General features: G+C 40.4%; 1 protein-coding gene across 2 annotated transcripts; it reads left to right on the forward strand.

The window, feature by feature from the left end:
• Positions 1-1,880: 1,880 nt before the first annotated feature.
• Positions 1,881-23,924, forward strand: ppm1f (protein phosphatase, Mg2+/Mn2+ dependent, 1F). Of its 2 annotated transcripts, none has more exons than XM_082554877.1 (8): positions 1,881-2,145; positions 8,045-8,271; positions 12,349-12,449; positions 13,446-13,648; positions 14,187-14,375; positions 14,507-14,650; positions 15,075-15,168; positions 21,720-23,924. In XM_082554877.1, exons 2-8 carry the CDS (start codon positions 8,105-8,107, stop codon positions 22,043-22,045), a joined length of 1,224 nt encoding a protein of 407 aa, XP_082411003.1. In that variant the 5' UTR covers positions 1,881-2,145; positions 8,045-8,104; the 3' UTR covers positions 22,046-23,924. The 2 variants fall into 2 exon arrangements, with proteins under 2 accessions (XP_082411003.1, XP_082411002.1); XM_082554876.1 differs by having other exon boundaries at positions 1,882-2,145; positions 12,349-12,485.
• Positions 23,925-24,689: the final 765 nt, after the last annotated feature.

The following is a 24,689-nucleotide window of genomic DNA, read 5'->3' on the forward strand; positions in this document are numbered from 1 at the left end:
ATTATAGTTTATTGCAATAGCAAGTTGTGCCTTGTTCTCAGATGTCTGTGAAGGTTCTCAGTCATCCAGGTCATCGTAGTCAAAGGAGCTTGCAAAGCTTGTTCTCAGATAGACAGCGAGTGGAGAGTGATATATGAAATGATGGGATGGAAGGAAGAAGAGAAGCAAAGAGTGATTCACAGGCAGAGCCTAAATTATTTCTCACAGTTTTTTGCTGCCTTATGGTTCCAAGCGCTGTCACCAATCTTTGCATTTTGTTATTATCTCATGACACTTGTTTAATCAGCTACCATCTCTCCTATGGACTTTTTACTGTCTACAGTCTCAGATCAACACAGCCCTGCCCTCCAGTACTATCCACAGCAACCCCTCAACAGCAACATTGTACCCATCAGGTAGAACATCGGCTACGTTTGCTTTGCCTTGTTGCCCATATTAGATTCTTGGTGAATGTGTGTTGTTGTTATTCACCCTGTTTCAATGTGCCCCTTTTTAACTTTGAGCACCCGCCCCTTTAAACCTCTCTGCACGGCCCTGGTCCCATAAAAATACGGTTATATCCAGTAATGTACAATTAGTTGCGCTAATTTGACATGGAATCTCGCCTTTTTCAAGTGCCGCTAAACATTAAATAAGGAACATGTTAATGTGATTAAACAATGAAATCATCTATAAATAGGGAAAAAAATCTTTAAAAAACGGTAATATTCCGGCAGCTGGGGCGCCAAAATACGACCGTAAAATAACAGAAAATAACTGTCCCATAAAAATACGGTTATTTTCAGTAATGAAAATAGAGTTTGTTGCGCTAATTTGACAGGGGATTCTGCCTTTTCCAAGTGCTAGTTAGTGATCAAAACGCGATCAAACAATGCAATTACCTATAAACAAGGTCACTGAATGTGGAAATATGAATCATAATACGTAAATGTACAGAAATATACAGTTAACAGTTGGTTTGAATAATAATTGATTGCATGCCCTGGGACAGAGGTGAGGTGAGGCATAACTAGCAGTGATAATAATACTTATGTGATGTAACACAAGCTTATAGGGATCATGTTATATACTTTTCCATAGCATTACATTTGAATTCGATCTTTCAAATAAAGGACAGATATTTGTGAGATCATGATACATTTGTGAATGTATTTTAACAATCTAAATATGCATATGTACAGACAGATACATTTAATAATCAAGACAATTATGTTGTATTACATTACAGTGATTTAACGTTAATTTACATTCAAAATGTGAAGTCAAAGTCTATTTACGTAACTTTAATGATATTCTAGAAGAACAGAACATTACTGTAAAATGCACAGTAAAATACCTTCATATTAGGGTTTTTTTCCTATGGTCGCAGCGTTACCCGTGACCTTGTTGTTAGTTCACATTCATTGGCCGATGCTTAGCGTCATGTTATTTATATTAATTGCAATTCCTACCTCTACATTTCTTTTTCAAAATATATAATTAGCAAAGCGTGTCCGTGCAATGTTTTATATTGTGAAATTCAGAGAAATCTTAACAAAGAAGCTCACAGAGAAAGATTGAGCTTGTTATTTAACCCCAAGCTGATAGGGAGCGCACCTTATTAAAACACTTGCTGTGCTACAATGTGCCTCAAAGTTCAACAACAGCACAACAGAAGTCACTCATGGTACAGCACTCTCGCTACAAAACAACAACTGTCAGTGACGCTGCACCACGGCGTAAACACAACATTCAAGATAACAGTTAAAAGTAACGTAACCATAAACAATAGAACAAGAACATCTAAACAGCAGCACATGTCCCAAGGCATGATGGGAGATCTCCAGTCCAGAGGGTGGTGGTATAACACCTAAAGTTGTTTGCTACCCGCCATAAAAAGATAGGCGAAGAAGGGTCTTATAACAATGGTGATGACGATGATGGCGTACAGGAAACTGCCGGTTCAATTGGGCGTGGATCGTTGCGCAGATCTGTAAACACTGTTAATAGTGAACTGGGATTGTGTATTACCATACGCGGTGCATGTTTGTGTTATCAGTAAATCCCTTTAGTCTTTGTCTCGCCGAAGGGCGTGTTTAGTCAGTAGGACTTCAGGAGGTGTGAAGACGCGTACTAAAACAAGGGACTGCACCAAGTCAGCGGACGGTAAGACCAAGTTAACCACTGTCTGCTTGGCTGTAAAATAAGCATGTATTCTGGTAGCGATCATGTCGATGAAACATGGTCGCTGAGTCACTCACTCACTTGAGTGAGTGACTCAGGACTCGAGGTGTAATTGTGGGCAGCACTATAATGTGTACTGCATACAAAGCACCAAACCCTCAACATTCATGTAACGCACTGCAAAGAAAAGAAACGGGAAAGCTGATCGTTAGGCTCCAGTTTTCAGGTATGAGTCCTGGTGTACAACCAATGCAGCACGGTTGCTTTTTTCTTTGCGTTTAACTCAAAGTGTGGGGAGTTTGCGAGCCCTTTTCAAGTGCTTCTCTGCGCTTCTTTCAAGAAATGTTCAGACATATTGGCCAACATGTAACTTACATGACAACAAGCTGGCGCATTAAAAAAAACATTTTATTTTTATTTTTAAAAATATCCTGTAATAATGAAGTCCCTGGGGCCTGGTTTAGAGCGTTACATTTCATAAATTGATTATTGCTGATTTCAAGTCCACTGCGATGCTGTACAAAAACGTTCTATATGCCCAACAAATTATGAATCGAACTGTACGAATATTTCCTGTAAAAATCCATATACACTCTCTTACCACTTTATTAGATAGGCATGTAAATATCTAACCAGCAGTTATGGCAGCAACATGTAGCCATGGTCAAGTTGACCTCCTCGGGTTCAAACGGAGCATTAGAAAAGGGGCATGGTTGTTGGTGCCACACAAGTTAGTCCCACTATTTCAGAAACTGCTGGTATGCTGGAATTTTCCCACACAGCCTAAGCTTTACGGAGACGGGTCAGAAGAAGAAAACAGGAATGACAGTTTTCTGTCTACACCCCCAAATGCCAATATCCAAATAAATGAATTATAAGAACATAAAATTTAAGTCTCCCACCATACAGTTGGGGAGAGAAGCTGTCCAAGTTGGACACATTATTGTACCAGGCAATAAACATGTAAAGCTGGACAGTCCGTGGGACTGAAAAAGTTTTGGAGCAAGCCCCAAGTGACCATTACAAGAACTCCGCTCTTGTCACATATACAGGGAGTGCAGAATTATTAGGCAAGTTGTATTTTTGAGGAATAATTTTATTATTGAACAACAACCGTGTTCTCAATGAACCCAAAAAACCCATTAATATCAAAGCTGAATGTTTTTGGAAGTAGCTTTTAGTTTGTTTTTAGTTTTAGCTATTTTAGGGGGATATCTGTGTGTGCAGGTGACTATTACTGTGCATAATTATTAGGCAAATGAACAAAAAACAAATATATACCCATTTCAATTATTTATTATTACCAGTGAAACCAATATAACATCTCCACATTCACAAATAGGGCTGGGCCATATTATACCGTTCACGGTAATACCGGTATAATGTTAGGCAATGATAGGAAAATGAAATATCGCGATAGAATGGGAGTAAAACGCGCATGCGCAGTGCCTTTGTTTTCATACGCACATGGACGATTGTTGAGTGAAACAGATGAACCAGAATTGGTTTGTAAAAATGGTGCAACTTCCGTGATGTGGAACTGGTTTGGTGTTTGTCTGTCAGATACACGACAAAGCACATTTTTTTTGCAGAACATGCAAGCGGCCGTTGTTATTGTCATATTTGTCGGACTAAGATGCTCTTAAATCTGGGAGTAATCTGGGTCCTAAACTCCGTATACTTCAGGTCAAACAACACTGCAGCGTCACTTAGAGTTAAAAACTGTCTAAATTCTTTCATCTTTAATAAAACGATCAGCATTGCTGCTTTACCAGGTGTAACTATAAAGTTTAACTTCCAGGCATCCATGAAAACAAAAGTTATTACATTTAACTGAGTTAGAAGTTAGCAGGAAGCTAGCGGAAGTTAGCTCGCTAGTTTCGCTAGTTACCTAAGCATGATATTGCATGTTCTGACTGAGAGATTTCTGCAAAAAATCAAACGTACAGCTCTGCTATCACTTCCAACATAAATGAAGACAGGAAACTAAACAGCAGTGACGTTTGTAGGGTTACTGAAGTTGGGCTAGCTAGTATATAATGATGTGCTACGTGATCGCTAGCGACACAGCTATGTTAGCATAACATAAACAGTGAAGCTGGAGGACGAACACTAACACTTTTCCACTTATAAAAGTTAACGTGAAGGTTCTTCATGGTTAGAGACAAATGCAATCGCATGGCAGGATGCTGTAAACGGACCAAACTTCAGTCAGGAGAACAACTGAGATAATCCATCCACAATACGAGGTTAGTCATTAATATACTGCAACAACATGGGAATAGAGCAGCTGCCAGAGAATTCAACATTAATGAAACAATGGTACAGAAGTGGAGGAAGCAAGAAGAATGAGTTTAATAAAGTTTGATTTATCTGACTGCTTTGTTTCGCTTAATGTGCCTTATAATCCCGTGCACCTTACGGTCCGAAAAATGCATACTGCACACTGCAGTTTAATGTTGCAAAGCACCTATTTTTAACTTCAGTGGATATTATACATGGTTATGCTCAGGATATGTCAGCCCATTTCTACTGGAAATGCCTTTTGGTTAAACTTGCAGCAAGGAATTTGCATTTGCACTGTTACATTTTTATAAAGCTTTAATGTACATAAAAACCAGCTTCTTGTTTAAGTGAAAATAAATGGAAGGTTGTCTTTTTGCGCTAGTAATGTTGTGGAGTTGTATTTTGTCTCGCATCAATTATATCGTCGGTTATATCATTATCGCAAATTTTCAAATATATATCGTGATAAATATTCTTGGCCATATCGCCCTGCTCTATTCACAAATATACATTTCTGACATTCAAAAACAAAACAAAAACAAATCAGCGACCAATATAGCCACCTTTCTTTGCAAGGACACTCAAAAGCCTGCCATCCATGGATTCTGACAGTGTTTTGATCTGATCACCATCAACATTGCGTGCAGCAGCAACCACAGCCTCCCAGACACTGTTCAGAGAGGTGTACTGTTTTCCCTCCTTGTAAATCTCACATTTGATGATGGACCACAGGTTCTCAATGGGGTTCAGATCAGGTGAACAAGGTGGCCATGTCATTAGTTTTTCTTCTTTTATACCCTTTCTTGCCAGCCACGCTGTGGAGTACTTGGACGCGTGTGATGGAGCATTGTCCTGCATGAAAATCATGTTTTTCTTGAAGGATGCAGACTTCTTCCTGTACCACTGCTTGAAGAAGGTGTCTTCCAGAAACTGGCAGTAGGACTGGGAGTTGAGCTTGACTCCATCCTCAACCCGAAAAGGCCCCACAAGCTCATCTTTGATGATACCAGCCCAAACCAGTACTCCACCTCCACCTTGCTGGCATCTGAGTCCTATCTGACTGTTAGATAGGAAGTACTTAGAAAAGGATAGGAAAAAAGTGCTTGTGCGAATGGGTGAATTTACAAGCGCTTTGAATGCTCAGAGTAGAAAAACGCTATATATGAACCAGTCCATTTACTAGGGCTGGACCATATCATATCGTAATACCGATATAATGTTCGGCAATGATAAGAAAATGAAATATCGCGATAGAATATGGATGCACATGCGTAGTGCCTTTGTTTTCATATGCACATAGCTGTAAAAGCATGGCGGTGACGGAGAATGAGTAGGGCGAAAGCGGATCGTTGAATGAAATGGATGAACCATAATTGGTTTGTAAAAATGCTGCAACTTCATTGGTGTGGAACTGGTTTAGCTTTTGTCCATCAGATACACAACAAAGCACTATTTTTGGTAGAGCATGCTAGCGGGCCATCGTTATTACCGTGTTTTTTTTTTTGTTTTTTTTTTGGAAAATACAGCTCACTTAAAATCAATCTTTTTGATTTTTCTGAAAATCAACAGTGCCCCTTATAAACCCGTGTACCTTATGTATGAATTCTGGTTGTGTTTACTGACCTCAAAACGATTTTATGTGTACGGCGCTCGAAAATCTGTCAAATGTTTTAGTACGACTTTGCTAAGCTACAAATCCGCACCGCTTGATGAATTGTCGGAGCATTACGGCTATCGTAAGCAGAAGCCTCGCGGAGTGATTCGTACTGGGTTTCAGCATAATATTACCGTATTGTGTGTGTGTATAACCTCTTTTTAAGTTTTGTGGATATTATATATGGTTATGCTGAGGATTTAGGCGACCGTGGTGCTGGGGGTTGGGAAGCGCATCTGTAACCGGAAGGTCGCCGGTTCGATCCCCGGGCTCTCTGTCCTGGTCGTTGTGTCCTTGGGCAAGACACTTTACCCTACCGCCTACTGGTGTTGGCCAGAGGGGCCGATGGCGCGATATGGCAGCCTCGCTTCTGTCAGTCTGCCCCAGGGCAGCTGTGGCTGCAACTGTAGCTTGCCTTCACCAGTTATTATTATTATTATTATTATTATTATTATTATTATTATTATATGTCGGCCAGTTTTCACTGGAAATGCCTTTTGGTTAAACTGTCAGCAAGGAATTTGCATTTGCACTGTTAAGTTTTTATATAACTTTAATGCACATAAAAACTACTGCTTGTTTAAGTGAAAATACATTGATGTTTTTTGCACTAATAAAGTTGTAAAGTGTTTTGTCTAGTGTCAATTATATCGTCAGTTATATTGTTATTGCAAATTTTCAAATATATATCATGATAAATATTTTTGGTCATATCACCCTGCTCTACCATTTATCATAATATATTAATTAATATTAAAATTAGAAAGGGTGTCTCCCTCCTGAATTAGAATTGGGAGCTAGTTCCCTAAAATAGGGGCCTGAAAAGCTGAAGGTTTGCCTCCCACTCTACTTTTAAATATCCTAGGAACCACAAGTAAACCAGCAGTCTGAGAGTCGCATGCTGTATTGGGATCATAGAATACTATGAGGTCATTAAGATAAGACTGGGTCTGATTATTCAAGACCTTGGATATGAGGTGAAGAATTTTAAAGTTGATTCTGAATTTTTAAACAGGGAGCTAATGAAAAGACACCAGCATGGAAGAAATATGCTCTTTTTCTACTCCCTGTCAGTACTCTTCATGCAGCATTTTGTATTAAATAAAGGCTTTTCAGGGAGTTTTTAGGACATACTGATAATAATGAATTACAATAGTCCAGCCTAGAAGTAATAAATGTTTGAATTAGTTATTGAACATAACTCTGAGACTGAATGTTTCAAACTTTAGAGATATTTAGAGTACAATGGGGAAAAAGCAGTCCGATATATTTGTTTAATATGTGTATTGAAGGATATATCCTGGTCAGAAATAAGTCAGAGATTCCACACAATGTTACCAGAGGTAACCAGCTTAAGAATCTGGTAAGATACCATATTTCTAAGCTATTTAGGGCCAAATACAAGGACCTCAGTTTTATCCGATTTAGAACAAGAAATTAGAGGTCATCCAGGTCTTTGTCTTTAAGACATTTCGGTAGTCAGTGTGTGTATTATCTGGCTTCACTGATACCTATATACTTAGAGGTGGGTATCATATCCCTACCAATGAAACTGTATGCTATACCTTCGAATTATATTGTCTCAGGGGAGCATCATATCATGCACAAAATGCACACAGATGACTGCAGTACATCCTCGACCAATAAATCTGTACAAATTACAAGATGTGGCAATCCTATTAGTCCTGTAGCTTATAACAACACTTGTATCATTACATTAGTACTTTCAATTAAAATATAAGATTCGGGGGAATTTGGGTATTTTACGTTTTTTTTTGCTTTTAATTTTACTCTCAGACAAGCATCTTGTGACACAGTAAGCACCTCCTATATTAGTTTTCTGAACTTGTATGACAAAAAAACAGTTTTAGATGAAAATGGTAATGTAATTATACTGATTAATTTGTTTCAATTTGTGCCCTTCAATTGTCCACTGTGAAGTGACCTGTGAGCCCTGACCTCCTGTTTACCGAAGAGTTCACTCCAGCCAGAGTCAGCGGGATGGAGCAGGAGGAGGCTCTGTGCTTTTTGAAGGCATTTTTGGAGGAGTTTCCAGCTGCTCTGGAGGAAGGCGCTTCACTTCCTGTTAGCCCTCTTAGTCGTAAATTCACAATGGAGGAGTTGCATGGAGAGAGCCTGGAGCTGGGCCTGAGGCTATTGGCAAACAGGTATGACTGGGAAGGAGACAAACTGAATAGAAGGTTGTAACGATGAACAAATTTATTTTTCTGTGGACCAATAAGAGAAAATGATTGTGGCTATCTAAGACACACACCATTTAGTTAGTAAAGGGCCTTAATTAATATTATAAATACAAAGGATTATACTGTGGATTATTTTACATATTCCATTTTTTTAAATGTAATGATTTTTAGTGTATGGTGATACACAAGCAGACATGAAGTAAAACTTATTTATTCTTGTTTTATACAAACTGTAAATGTCAGTCGAATGCTGGTTATTGTTGTATACTAATAATGAATTGCATTTATATAGCGCTTTTCAACGCACCCAAAGCGCTATTCATTCACTGTCACATTCACACACTGGTGGAGGCAAGCTACAGTTGTAGCTACAGCTGCCCTTTGGCAGACTGACAGAAGCGAGGCTGCCATATCGCGCCATCGGCCCCTCTGGCCAACACCAGTAGGCGGTATGGTAAAGTGTCTTGCCCAAGGACACAATGACCAGGACAGAGAGCCCGGGGATTGAACCGGCGACCTTCCCAACCCCCTGAGCCACGGTCGTCTCTTTATATACGCATAACAAGGGAAAGAGGCAAAGTAACCATTAATCCTACAGTGTTTAGTTCAGTATTGTACTTTTAATAGAAATTTTATTTGCAGATTAGAGAGATTGCATCTAACATTTTTGTTAACATTTTGTTAGGTAAGAAGTAGGGATGGGAATCGAAACCCGGTTCCCACTGTTTCAATTCCTTGGAATTGTTTGCCATTTTTGCAAACAATTCCCTTATCGATTCCAGTCGCCCCGAATGACGTCACCATGTTGCGGAGCGTCATTTACTAAGCGGCTCAAACACTCAAAAGTTTGGTTATACTTTACGAGAACGGATGACGACAGGGCAACTTGCAATACTTGCAAGTAGATATTTCATTTAAGGGAGGAAACACTACGAATATGCAAAAGCATTTGCTCACAAAACACGCGATGACCTTAAATGAATGTCGTGTTTTTAATTCCGCTCTGGATTCATGAATCTCAACCCAGAAACAGCGGTAACGTTTGTACATCCACTCCCGTTAATGCGGCAGGTAAATAATTAACTAACAGTGCATATTATGTTAGCGCGATCTGCCTTATTACAAAACCTGCCATTACTGTGCGCTGCATTTAGGTGACCATGATGAGAGAGACAGACAGAAGCTGTGTTCCAAAACGTCGGCTGCATCCTTCGGAGGACCTGGCCTTCGCAGTCTACGTGGGCTGGGTCCTTTGAAGACCGAGAAGGCTGGAAGTGCGAGGCTGTGAAACGGAACGGTCTAGCCTTCAGATTTGCGTCACCGCTGTCTCGGTGGAGTTTAATAAACTCGGCCGTCTGCTCCTTGCTATCTAAAATATAACAGGACACTGGCGTAAATTCTCGACCGTCTCACACTTCTGTTTAATCAGTTTTCTGTTTGACGTTTATTCAGCTGTGTGAAAATCCCGGAGGAACCCACCAGATAGATTAATAACGTTTTATTAAATCTAATAACTTTGATCTCAGCCAAACCGATTTACTCCGGATCAAATAAAACACAGAAAAAAGGCAAACAATTACATTTTTAAGTTATCCGAGTGACTTACTGTATATATCATGTTTAACCTGAGTAGCGAAAGAGCGGGGATCTGAAAACGACAAAGCCGCAATTCCGCTGCTTTCGCCGGCTCGAGTGACCACTGAACCCCTCCGGCTTGCTATCCAGCGGGTGGCTAACAGACGTCTCCAAAAACGTCGGCGCACTTTTGCAAATATGCGATGTCTTGATAAACCAAGCAGATATTTGAAATTTAAACAGCTTCTTTCTCGCCTGAAAATATGTTAAAAGTTTATTTTGTGACCCAGAAAGAGTAATAAGACTAATTTTAAAACTTAGCAGCGGCCGCCATTGCTGGCAGCTGAAATTTGGCTGGGCCGCGCTATGAATTCTGGGATATGGTGGGCCACGAAGGACACACCCGACCCATCCTTCAAATTCGTGGAAATGAAGGACGCATTTGTCGGCCGCATTTGAAGGAGTCGACGAATTGGTTGGCTCAGATGCTGGCAGTTCTCGCTGCAGTCTCCCGTTAGTGTCTTCTTTCAGGCCAGGATATACGAATGTCAACGAGTAGGGCTGGGCGATATGACCCAAAATTCATATCTCGATATTTTTTAGCTGGATGGCGATATAAGATATATCTCGATATTTTATTAACTTTTATTAACATACAGCATAGATGTACATGAAAAAAACTACTCAAAAATAAATTATGAGCATTTATTAAATAATAATGATCCATAAATAAAAGAAAACTTTGTTGTTTTTGTGCATAACAAAGAGCTCACAATTGTGCAGTCAAAATGTAAACTAACAGACGCTGAGCATAATAACAAAGACAGATTTCACAACTGCTCTGTTCCCAACTTCTACTATGTGACTGACAGCCTGGAGTTTGAAACCCTCTTTGTAACCGTGTCTCTTAACAGGTGCCATTTATGGTCCTTATACACACACAATACGGTAATATTACGTTGAAGCACAGTACGTATCACTCCGCCAGCCTCCGGACTACGGTAGCCGTAATGCTCCGACAATCCATCAAGCGGTGCAGCTCCGTAGCTTACCAAAGTCGTACTAAAACATTTTTTGACAGATTGCTGAGCGCCGTGTTCCACATGAAATCGGTTTGCGGTCATCAAGCACAACCAGAATTCATACATAAGGCGCGCTGTCAACTTTTGAGAAAATGAAAGGATTTTAGGCTGTGCATGGCGTTAGCGCGGTTAGCTCGTTAGCGTGGTTAGCTCGTTAACACGTTGACGCCGTCCAGCCCCACGCACGGGGCGATGCGCAGTAACTCGTTAACGGAGATTTGCCGTGTCCATCTTGTTGCTGCCTGCAGGTGAAGCGATGGGGGTGGAGGGGGAGCTGTGTTTAGTGAAGGAGAGGCGAGGCCGAGTAACGTTGCGTAGAGACAAAAGTGGACGAAAGAGAACTTGTGGCTCCACAACTATAATTATAACGTAACATAGGCTATATCGATATAAAGGATATGGTCACATCTTATATCTCATATAAAAATATATCGATATTTTTAAAAAACTCGATATATCGCCCAGCCCTATCACCGAGCAGTGTCTAAGTTTGTGGTAAAAGGCTTGCACCCATTTGCACCCAGAAGTGTGAGACGGTCGATTTTCGGTAAGTGAATGTGTTTAATTGTAGGCAGGGACATTACTGGATATTCTTGTGTAATTGCTACAGAACAATTTATGTTATATTTTGTTATTGCTACAGAAGAATATTTTATTATTTTACATTTACAATTTTTTTTTTCCTGGTGACCCCGTGACACCCCATTGAAGAGCCATAGGCTGGATCTCTTAAGATCTCACTGTTGGGTTTGTAAGGCCATGTTACTCCTAAATTTCTGTCTTGTTCAAAGAGAAGATATAAAACAAAGTTCTAAGCTAATCAACCTTAGTGTTCTCCTTTTTAAAAAAAAAAGAAAAAAAGAATCGATAAGAGAATTGATAAAGAATCGAATCGTTAAACAGAATCAAAAATGGAATCGGAATCGTAAAAATCGTATAAATACCCATCCCTAGTAAGAAGTCTGGGCTTCTAGAAATCAATAATCTGCAGTCAATCTTTCTGCAATGAGAAGAGGCTGGTAAAAGACTTTCAAACACTTTTAAACTTTGAGCAGGAAAAAGTAACACTTAAAAACTGTGACTGGCTTTCTGTTCTGCTCACATTTTCTACAGATGTATTCCCTGTCAGGAAGGTTTCATTTCCTGTCTGCAGAAACAAAATTGTTCATGCCACTTCCTTTTTCCTAAACACAATCTTTGCTGCCAGAGAAATGCAATTCTGTAGAGGAAAAGAAGTGCATTTACAGGTTACTGCCCAAAAATTATCTTTTCTTTTTTCTGTCCACAATTTGGACTTTGGTGCAACACTTTGTAACTGCAGTTAGAAAAATGACTCAAATTTCAAGAGATTACACAACATGTATTTATCTCTGTGTTTGTTCAGGGGTGCTTCTCCAAGACTCGGTGCCCTCCTTTGCCAGGCAGCATATTCCCAGCTGCTGCAGACTGACCTTTTACCTTACCAGTGCCCTGAGGAACCTGAAGGTGACCAAGAAGAGAAGGCAGATGACAAAGCAGTCTGTATGTTTGTGGTGCTTTGAATATATTGCATTATACTGAAAGATGCCAATTCAATTCAAGCAGACAGAATGAAATAATCTTGTGTTTGGAAGTTGTCTGTCCAGGATCATATATCTGATATACACTCTCCAAGTAACTTGATACCAACTTATCATTACCAAATATCATTAGCGGTACTAACACAGATCACATTCACACTTGTCTTCACATCTCAGGTCTTATTGGCATGTTCGCAGACTATAATTTATCTTTTACAGTGCAATTTGAGGCTGCAAAAGGGGAGATGATAATTTATCCAATACATATCACCCTGTCTGCTGCCACACAGCCAACTTGGGCACAGCCTCAGCCTCGATGATGCCACATGTGTGTGAAAGGGTCCGTTTTAACACAAACAATTATAATTTCAGTTTCTAAAGTTTTTAAACAAGTAAAAAACTAAAATTGAAACTATGAGTAGACCTCTCCTCTATAAGGAACTGGTGTACATTTGCATAGTGGTTGGAAATATTGCATTGCACTGCACTGAAAAGTAGTATTTTGACTTCCATCCATTCGCTTCCACTTATACTTTTCAGGGTCGTGGGGGGTGCTGGAGCCTATCCCAACTGTCATAGGGCGAGAGGCGGGGTACACCCTGGACAGGTTGCCAGTCTGTCACAGGGCTAACACTAACACAGGGCAATTTGGCTTAACCAATTAACCTATCCTCACAAACTGCATGTCTTTGGATGGTGGGAGGAAGAAAGATCACAGAAAGACCCCAGCCTGATGGTGAAATTGAACTCAGGAGCTTCTAGCTGTGCGGCAACAGTGCTAACCACCGTGCCACCTGGAAGTAGTTTGACTTCCATTGTACATATTAATTCAAGGAATAAAATGCCTTTGTCCATGATGTTATTGAAAAAAAAAAACCAGAAATATAACAGGTTTCTTACTTGTATTGTAATTTATTGTCAGTATTTCAATCAGAGGCAGTCCAACGCACCTTCCTGAATAAACTGATAGATGTAGCACTGGCGTGGCACAGAAACTTCCCCAAGGTGGCTCTTTGTCCCTCTCGCAACCTCCAGTGCTCCATTCATGCCATCAAAAACACCCGGAGAAAAATGGAGGACAAACATTTGGCTTTAGCCGAGTTCAACCAGCTCTTTGGAATTCAGGTATGAAAAATATCACAGACACAAAAATAAAAACTGAAATTACAATCCCAACTAATTATCAAACATACTGTCATGAAAAAAAAAAAGTTTTCACAGGACCGCATAAAGTCCTGTTAAAACTAAGTGTACCCTTACTGCTTGTATAGAAATAAAGTAAGCAGCAGTGAGGTGCTGATCCTCTATAAAAGCCATATTTGAAGAAAGCCAAGCATACACAGATGCTGCACGGTGGTGGAGAGGTGATTTAGATTTGTTGTGCAGCATATCTTGCAGTCACCAACTTCACCATGAGCTCCTCTGCATACCAAAGTATTTTAGAGTCCCATCTGAGGGGTTGGCTAGATCTGGGGATTGGTAGGCTGCATCCTGGGATCACTGCTGCCTATGGGGGGCATCTGTCAGCCCACACTTCAGAGGGTGTGTATTGTAGGTGGTCCTACAAGCCACTGAATCATGGGGTACACTTAGTTTTTCACAAAACTGCATTCTGTGACATTTATTTATGACTGTGTCTTTCTTTCCCTCCCGTATGGTCCAGGATGATGTAGATCGTGCTTACTATGCTGTGTTTGATGGCCATGGAGGGGTGGATGCAGCAACCTACGCTTCCACTCACCTCCATGTTGTTCTAAGTAAACAGGAGATGCTGCAGAGTGATGCAACCACAGCCTTTAAAACAGCCTTCAAACGCACAGATGACATGTTCAGAAACAAGGCCAAGAGAGAGGTACTGAGAAATCAGCAGTGCAGCATCTTGAGCACAATGTTTTCTGCTGACATTTACATGCTATAGTACTCAACTTGGTGTGCTGTCTTGCTCTGTCTTTTGTCTTTAAATTACACCTGTGTGTGCTGCAGCGTCTCCGGAGTGGCAGCACAGGAGTGGCAGTACTGATCCAGGATCAAGAGCTGACTGTTGCTTGGCTGGGAGACTCTCAGGCAATACTGGTCAGAGATGGGCATGTTGTTAGACTCATGGACCCACATAAACCAGAGAGAGAGGTAAGAATCCCACATACAAACACACAACCTCTGCTGCCTCAAATTTCATACTATGTTGTATTCCAAAATGGGAATGCAGATAAAATATTTGGAAAGTTTATTGCGTGATATGGATCAAACATTCCTCAGAGCTCAAAAAAACACATGCGCGTGTACACACACACACACACACACACACACACACACACACACACACACACACACACACACACACACACTGTGTGTGTGTGTGTGTGTGTGTGTGTGTGTGTGTGTGTGTGTGTGTGTGTGTGTACGCGCATGTGTTTTTTTTAACTATTACTAACAAATGCAGTTACTTCATGTGAAGTTAAATTACTCATGCACTTATTTTTACATACTCACACATAATGGTGAGAAGGAAACCAGAAGCTAAACTCCTTCTCTGATGTGTTAAACTGTCCAGGATGAGAAACAGAGAATTGAGGATCTTGGAGGCTGCATTACTTTCATGGGTTGCTGGCGTGTTAATGGCACATATGCTGTATCGAGAGCCATAGGTAAGTCAGTCCCAACTCACAAAACCACAGAAATGTACAGTGGGGCAAAAAAGTATTTAGCCAGCCACCGATTGTGCAAGTTCCCCCACTTAAAATGATGACAGAGGTCAGTAATTTGCACCAGAGGTACACTTCAACTGTGAGAGACAGAATGTGAAAAAAAAATCCCTGAATTCACATGGTAGGATTTGTAAAGAATTTATTCATAAATTAGGGTGGAAAATAAGTATTTGGTCACCTCAAACAAGGAAAATCTCTGGCTCTCACAGACCTTCTGTAAGAAGGTTTTCTGTCCCCCACTCGTTACCTGTATGAATGGCACCCGTTTGAACTCATCATCTGTATAAAAGACACCTGTCCACAGCCTCAAACAGTCAGACTCCAAACTCCGCCATGGCCAAGACCAAAGAGCTTTCGAAGGACACCAGGAAAAGTATTGTAGACCTGCACCAGACCTGCACCAAGCAAGCAGCTTGGTGTGAAAAAATCAACTGTGGGAGCAATCATCAGAAAATGGAAGACATACAAGACCACTGATAATCTCCCTCAATCTGGGGCTCCACGCAAGATCTCTTCCCGTGGGGTCAAAATGATCATGAGAACGGTGAGCAAAGATCCCAGAACCCACGGGGGGACCTGGTGAATGACCTGCAGAGAGCTGGGACCAAAGTAACAAAGGTCACCATCAGTAACACACTACAACGGCAGGGAATCAAATCCCGCAGTGCCAGACGTGTTCCGCTGCTGAAGCCAGTGCATGTCCAGGTCCGTCTGAAGTTTGCCAGAGAGCACATGGATGATACAGCAGAGGATTGGGAGAATGTCATGTGGTCAGATGAAACCAAAGTAGAACTTTTTGGTATAAACTCAACTCGTCGTGTTTGGAGGAAGAAGAATACTGAGTTGCATCCCAAGAACACCATACCTACTGTGAAGCATGGGGGTGGAAACATCATGCTATGGGGCTGTTTTTCTGCCAAGGGGACAGGACGACTGATCCGTGTTAAGGACAGAATGAATGGGGCCATGTATCGTGAGATTTTGAGCCAAAACCTCCTTCCATCAGTGAGAACTTTGAAGATGAAACGAGGCTGGGTCTTCCAACATCACAATGATCCAAAACACACCGCCCGGGCAACAAAGGAGTGGCTCCGTAAGAAGCATTTGAAAGTCCTGGAGTGGCCTAGCCAGTCTCCAGACCTCAACCCCATAGAAAATCTGTGGCGTGAGTTGAAAGTCCGTGTTGCTCGGCGACAGCCCCAAAACATCACTGCTCTCAAGAAGATCTGCATGGAGGAATGGGCCAAAATACCAGCTACTGTGTGTGCAAACCTGGTAAAGACCTATAGTAAACGTTTGACGTCTGTTATTGCCAACAAAAGTTATGTTACAAAGTATTGAGTTGTATTTTTGTTATTGACCAAATACTTATTTTCCACCTGATTTACGAATAAATTCTTTACAAATCCTACCATGTGAATTCATGGATTTTTTTTTTCACATTCTGTCTCTCACAGTTGAAGTGTACCTCTGGTGCAAATTACTGACCTCTGTCATCATTTTAAGTGGGGGAACTTGCACAATCGATGGCTGACTAAATACTTTTTTGCCCCACTGTAGATGTGATTTGACTGGCTGTATCATATAGTAGTTCTCAAAGTGTGACCTTAATTGACCTCCACTGCTACATAAACTGAGGTTGCTCATGTTAACTGAAAGTAAACGACAAACTTGGTTCCAAAAAAAGTTGAGACAGTGTGTAAATTGTAAAGTAAAAGGGAAATCTAATGATTTGTGAATCTCATTAACTCATATTTGCAATCTGTGTTTAGATATTTAGAAAATGTACCATTTCATTCATATATATATATATATATATATATATTAGGGGTGCAACGATATTCGTATCGATATTGAACCGTTCGATACAGTGCTTTCGGTTCGGTACGCATATGTATCGAACAATACAACATTTGTAATTTATTTTATCAATTTTCCTTCTGACGATGCTGTCTGTGTTGAGCGCTCAGTGAATCTGTGTTCGACTACTCCGCCTAGGCTGCACTGTCGAGCGCAGATCCACTGAGCGCTCAACACAGACAGCATAGTCAGAAGGAAGAGCGCAGGGCAAGCTAGCGAGACAGAAGTTAAGCTCTCCTTGCAAGATGGACCTCCCCCACTCTCATTCAGATCTGGCGTTTGGAATTATTTTGTGACGTATGACCCTGAAGGTAAGCGAGTCATGGACTAAAGAAAAACAGTATGTTGGATGTGCCATGCAATGCTCAATTACATTGGTGTGAACTAGTGTGTTAGCGCAGTTAGCTCGTTAACATGTTGGCCGTCTAGCCCCATGCACGGAGCGATCGGCGGTAGCTCGTTAACGGAGATTTGCCGTGTTGTGGCGTTAAGGTCATTTCAACGAGATTAACCTGAAAGCACTAGTGGGAACACAACGAATATGACTGCACATTTACGCCGACATCATCCTAGTGCAAAGACAAGTGGAAGCAGACAAAAAAAAGCAAGCATGCTACTAACTTTAGCCGAGTCATTTAGACAGCTGTTAGCACATGATTCTCCTTATGCTGCTGAGAATATAGCCCAGAAGAAGCGGATAGTATTAGCTTTTATTTTGGAAAGAGCCATTTCTCTGTAATAAACTCTCTTTTCCAAAGATGAGTGATTCCTCAATCAGATACAGGGCTCGCAATATCGCTAGCCCGACGTCCCGGAGCTAGCGATTTTTTTCAGTCGGGCTACCAAAATCTATCTCTTCCCTGCCCGTCGGGCTATTGTAGGAAAAATATATGTCAATGCTTTTGCATTCTTTCGGAAATGTAGCTGGGTAATTATGTCATTGGCATCGGTGAGCCACTGTCAATATGTGACATATTGAAATCGCGTTTGAATTTGCGCTTGTTTTTTTGCTTTCACTTTGCAATCGTGCGAACTGTGTATAGAGAGCGACAGTACTGATCTGTGAGTGATGATAATTTGTGCACCAATTCCTCTGACATCGTCTTATTAATCGTTAGCTTACTATGCAAACATGACAAGTGAAATCTCCCGCAGCAAGCTTAAACATGTGAGAGGTTGATCGCGCAGAGAATCGCTGAGTTTTTGTGAGTGCATGTGTAAAAGCATTTCAGTTCTGCTGAGCCAAATAAGACAGGTCAGGGTGAAGAAGTGACAGCCAAAGAAAAGCTTACCACAAAACGGAGAAGTTATGACAAATCAGACTATAAGGCAAAAAGAAAGTGCAGCTTTATGGTTTCATGGACAAAAGAATTTCTGTGGCTGCAATATGATGAGCTAAATAACCAGGGCTGCACATAAGTGGTCTGCAGGTGCGCATTCGCTGTCAAAATAAAAAACACGCACAAGGGTGAGGGTTAAATTTAAAAACTGTACTTTTGAGTTAAAATATATATTTATAATTTTAATAAATGACAAATTAAAAATGCATGAACATTTTTTTGTATCGAAAAAATATCGAACCGTGACACCAAAGTATCGAACCGAACCGTGAATTTTGTGTATCGTTGCACCCCTAATATATATATATATATATATATATATATATATATATATATATATATATATATATATATATATATATATATATATATATATATATATATATATATATATATATATATATAAGTATTATTGATAGTAAGGCAACAGCTAGAATAATGGATAGATACTTTATTAATCCCACAAAGGAAATTTTTGTGTTGTAAGCACGTATTCTGCTGATCATTCTTTTGATTGAGATACAGGTCTTGATGAAATGTTCACTGGTTTAGGTGTTAGAAATTGCAATGTTTTTAGTAGTTTACTGTAGTGCGAAAAAGTTTTTGCCCCCTTCCTCATTTCCTACTTTTTTGTATGTTTGTAACATTTAATTCTTATAGATCAAACACATTTAATTACTAGACAAAGACAATACAATTAAACTCAAAATACAGTTTCTAAATGAAGGGTTTACTCTTAAGGGGGGAAAAAATCCAAACCTACATGGTCCTGTTCCTGTGTGAAAAAGTGATCGCCCCCCCTAAGCCTAGTAACTAGTTGGGCTGCCCTAACTGGCAATGAGTCTTTTACAGTTCTGTGGAGGAATTTTGGTCCACTAATCTTTTGAGAATGGTTGTAATTCAGACAGATTGGAGGATTTTCAAACATGAACCGCCTTTTTAAGGTGACCCACTGGATGCTCCTCATTTGAATCAGCCCTGCTTGCCACAGGTATCACTGTTCAATATTTATATAGCACCATATCACAACAGTTGCGTTAAGGTGCTTTATATTGTAATGGAAAGACTACAGTAATCACTGCCAAATAAAGCAAGATAGCTGCCAACAACCTTCAGCAAGCAGAAGAATTTAAATAATGTGTCACCTGGATACATACATAGGAATGGGTATTGATAAGATTTTCACAATTCCGATTCCATTTTCGATTCTGTTCAACAATTTGATCCTTTATCAATTCTCTTATCGATTCTTTTTTTAAAAAGGAGAACACTAAGGTCGATTTGCTTAGAACTTTGTTTTATATCTTCTCTTTGAACAAGATAGAAATTTAGGAGTAACATGGCCTTACAAACCCAACAGTGAGATCTTAAGAGATCCAGCCTATGGCTCTTCAATGGGGTGTCACGGGGTCACCAGGAAAAAAAAAATTGTAAATGTAAAATAATAAAATATTCTTCTGTAGCAATAACAAAGTATAACATAAATTGTTCTGTAGCAATTACACAAGAATATCCAGTAATGTCCCTGCCTACAATTAAACACATTCACTTACCGAAAATCAACCGTCTCACACTTCTGGGTGTAAATGGGTGCAAGCCTTTTACCACAAGCTTAGACACTGCTCGGTGACAAATGCGTCCTTCATTTCCCCGAATTTGAAGGATGGGTTGGGTGTGTCCTTCGTGGCCCACCATATCCTTTATAGCGCGGCCCAGCCAAATTTCAGCTGCCAACAATGGCGGCCGCTGCTAAGTTTTAAAATTAGTCTTATTACTCTTTCTGGGTCACAAAATAAACTTTTAACATATTTTCAGGCGAGAAAGAAGCTGTTTAAATTTCAAATATCTGCTTGGTTTATCAAGATATCGCATATTTGCAAAAGTGCGCCGACGTTTTTGGAGACGTCTGTTAGCCACCCGCTGGATAGCAAGCCGGAGGGGTTCAGTGGTCACTCGAGCCGGCGAGAGCAGCGGAATTGTGGCTTCGTCGTTTTCAGATCCCCGCTCTTTCGCTACTCAGGTTAAACATGATATATACAGTAAGTCACTCGGATAACTTAAAAATGTAATTGTTTGCCTTTTTTTCGGTGTTTTATTTGATCCGGAGTAAATCGGTTTGGCTGAGATCAAAATTATTAGATTAAATAAAACGTTATTAATCTATCTGGTGGGTTCTTCCGGGATTTTCACACAGCTGAATAAACGTCAAACAGAAAACTGATTAAACAGAAGTGTGAGACGGTCGAGAATTTACGCCAGTGTCCTGTTATATTTTAGATGGCCGTCTGCTCCTTGCTGAGTTTATTAAACTCCACCGAGACAGCGGTGACGCAAATCTGAAGGCTAGACCGTTCCGTTTCACATCCTTGCACTCCCTGCCGCATTAATGGGAGAGGACGTACAAACGTTACCGCTGCTGCTGGGTTGAGATTCATGAGTCCGGAGCGGAATTAAAAACACGACATTCATTTAAGGTCATCGCGTGTTTTGTGAGCAAATGCTTTTGCACATTTGTAGTGTTTCCTCCCTTAAATGAAATATCTACTTGCAAGTATTGCAAGTTGCCCTGTCGTCATCCGTTCTCGTAAAGTATAACCAAACTTTTGAGTGTTTGAGCCGCTTAGTAAATGACGCTCCGCAACGTGGTGACGTCATTCGGGGCGACTGGAATCGATAAGGGAATTGTTTGCAAAAATGGCAAACAATTCCAAGGAATTGAAACAGTGGGAACTGGTTCTCAACAAGAACCGGGTTTCGATAGCCATCCCTACACATACACATTTTTTATTTGCATCACAGTAAAGGCTGCCTCTTTGTTCTTCACCATGTGTGTAGACAGAACTAGACTGCAGCTCCATGTTAAACTACTTAGATGGTGACAAGTAATCCTCACCTTACATGCAACATCTGTAAAAACAAATGTTGTGTGCAGTGCATGTGTTGAAGTTACTTAAATTGTTGCAGTCTTAATTGAGAGTCAGGGAGTCTTTATAGACTTTATTAATCCCACACTAGGAAATTGGGAATGAAAAAGTGACTCAGAGATATTAGAGAATTAAGAAAAATAAAGTAAAAAACAAGAGTAACTTGTGTTGTGTACAAATGGTTACTATATACAGTAAAATATACTAAAAGGGAGGGTTTTTGTATACATAAAATGCAGTGTGAGTGATTATGTACACGTGGTTTGCCTGTTGATTTAATAAATAGTTTTCAGGCAATGACTGCAACAGTCTGAGGTTCTGCAGTATTCACTTGCAGCTGTTAACCACTCATCCATCCCTCGTTCAGGTGACTTTGACCAGAAGCCCTTTGTGTCTGGAGACGCTGAAAGCCTAACAATGAAACTGCAGGGTGATGAGGACTATGTTCTTCTGGCATGCGATGGTTTCTTTGATGCAGTTAAGGCGTCAGCAGTCCCACATCTAGTTATGGATGCACTAAAGCTGGCTGGTAAACCAGAAGGAGGAACTGCTCCAGTGGAACAGTCCGAGGATGATGTGGGGGCAAGAGTCGCCCAACAGTTGGTGGGTAATGCTAAGACAGCTGGTTCTAGTGATAACATCACAGTAATGGTGGTGTTCCTGCGCCCACCAGAGCAACTGCTGGCTCAGTAGACCACCCTAGGAGTGCACAAGCTGCTCAGTACTCTACTTCTCGCCATGCACCACAGCAATACAGGAAAAGTGTGGTGCACAGACACCATTGTGCCAAGCTGTTGCCTGCTTTTGTCCTCAGGTGCATTCAATTCAATTCAATTCAATTCAATTTTATTTATATAGCGCCAAATCACAACAAAAGTCGCCTCAAGGCGCTTCATAGATACAGAGAAAAACCCAACAATCATATGACCCCCTATGAGCAAGCACTTTGGCGACAGTGGGAAGGAAAAACTCCCTTTTAACAGGAAGAAACCTCCGGCAGAACCAGGCTCAGGGAGGGGCGGCCATCTGCTGCGACCGGTTGGGGTGAGAGAAGGAAGACATGCTGCAGATTGACGCTAGTCCAGGGATGTCAAACTCGTTTTAAATTGTGTCCCACACGATTTGATTTTAAGTTGGGCGAACCAGTGAAAATCTAAAAAAAATAAATGCAATTTTAACTGTACATCTCAGTTTCCGTATAATAGAGTAGAATAGAATAGAAAAAATAGCTCTTTATTGTCATTGCACAAGGGTTTAAGGGGGCCAACTGTGGAAAATCAAACTTTTATGTCCTTTAATCTTTTAGAGTCTTTATCAATAGGAATAGGAATTATGGTAGTACAGTTAAAATCAATGAAATACTGCACATTTTCTGAAGTCTTCCAGCGGACCACATTAGAGTCTTTGCTGGGCTGATTCCAGCCTCTGGGCCTTATGTTTGACACCCCTGATCTAGTCTCACTATCGTGCTGCTTCGAAATAAAAGCTTACACTGCTGTATTGAGGCAACAGTGTTTGAAAAGTTCTAATAGATAATGCAAGGGCCACACTAACCCCCAGTGCTGCAACCTGCACATCCCAAATGTGCCTGCTCTCTAAAATAGCTACTTCACTTTTCCACTTGTTTGACTGTTACTCAATTTAAGGACAGCTGGTCCAGCTTTTGTTGTCAGTATTGATCTTGAAATATTGAAATATTGATCTGATGTGGCACTAGCTGTTAAAACAGCTATGTGTCTTGGTGGATTTGTATTTCTATAAAAATACAAATGATAATAATTCCAAAAATTTTATATATGTTTCTGTTATGTTCCATTGTCACTCTGATGTGTGATTATGACAGAAGTCTTACTGAGTGATTCTGTGGGGGAAGCAAAGAAAGCCACAACTTGAACTTTATGAGCAGCTGAACACCCGTTTGCGAGATGAAATAGCTACAGAATACTCACTGCTCAATAATCAAAGCTCAGTTTAACCACAAAAATGGAGACTGTTTTTAATATTTTCAGTGTTAGCTCTGCTTGTTACTAACATCATATCCTGACACCTTTTTCTGTTTAAGATAGAAAGGTTTGCCTCCTCTTGGCCTACATACCGTTAAGACATTCTGTTACCCTTTTAACCTCTTCATTATCATGTTTTATTCATTTTTTTTGTTCTTGTTCACCATGCCTTATCAGTATGTCCTCATTGCAATATTAACATATAATGGAAATCACAGACAATGGCGGATAATGACATTATAAATGTGCTTTGTTTTTAATGTGCAAGTGATACCTTTTATGTTACAAAATTAATAGTTTTTGTGTCTAAAAAATGCATTCAAGAGCTGGGGGATGGGGCAGTCACTTAACTCAGTGGAAGCGAGGGAGCACTGATGTGGAACATTGATAATAAATTCTGATGCAATTCCTGTGTTTGTTTGTTTGTTCTAAAATGTCAGAATCTTTAAAACTGAAGTCTTGACAATAATGTTTCCCGTAACACACAAAGAAATAATAATACATTTCATATTGTGTATTGCAGAGAAGAAGATTTAATATTGTCTCAATAAACAGCCGTGCAAACACAATCTGGTCAGGATCTGTTTGTTTTGTCCTTTATCGACAAGGTTTACAATATTCTCTGATGATAATCGATCCATTTCAAATTTTATTTATATAGCACCAAATGACTACAACAGTTGCCTCAAGGTAGACCCTCCAATACACACAGAGAAAAACCCCAAAATCATGTGATCCCCTATGAGCAAGCGCTTTGGTGACCGTGGGAAGGAAAAAGCAGGCTCTGGAAGATGTGGCCATCTGTTGCGCCCCGTTGGGGCGATAGAAGGAAGTCAGGACAAAGGACATGCTGTGGAAGAGAGACAGATTAATAACGGGTATGACTCAGTGCAGAGAGGTCTATTAACACATAGTGAGTGAGAAACGTGACTGAAAAAGAAATATATATTTCTTATTCTTCCTATATTTATTGTTGTTCTTTTGTACTGTATGGAACTGGAGCCGTCTCGTCTCTCTGTAGACTGAACTGTATATAGCAGAGATGACAATAAAGTTGGCTTTGACTTTGAAATACTCAGTGCATCATGGGAGTCCACCAGCAGCCTACTACTATTGCAGCATAATTAAGGGAGGATTCAGGGTCACCTGTTCCAGCCCTAACTATATGCTTTAGCAAAAAGGAAAGTAATCTTAAAAGTAGAGACACTGTCTGTCTCCCGAATCCAAGCTGGAAGCTGGTTCCACAGAAGAGGGGCCTGAAAGCTAAAGACTACATTCTACTTTTAAATACTCTAGGAACCACAAAGAAGCCCACAAGTCTGAGAGCAAAGTGC

The sequence above is a fragment of the Aulonocara stuartgranti genome (genome assembly GCF_965226115.1).
Source record: "Aulonocara stuartgranti genome assembly, chromosome: 12".
Taxonomy (NCBI): domain Eukaryota; kingdom Metazoa; phylum Chordata; class Actinopteri; order Cichliformes; family Cichlidae; genus Aulonocara; species Aulonocara stuartgranti.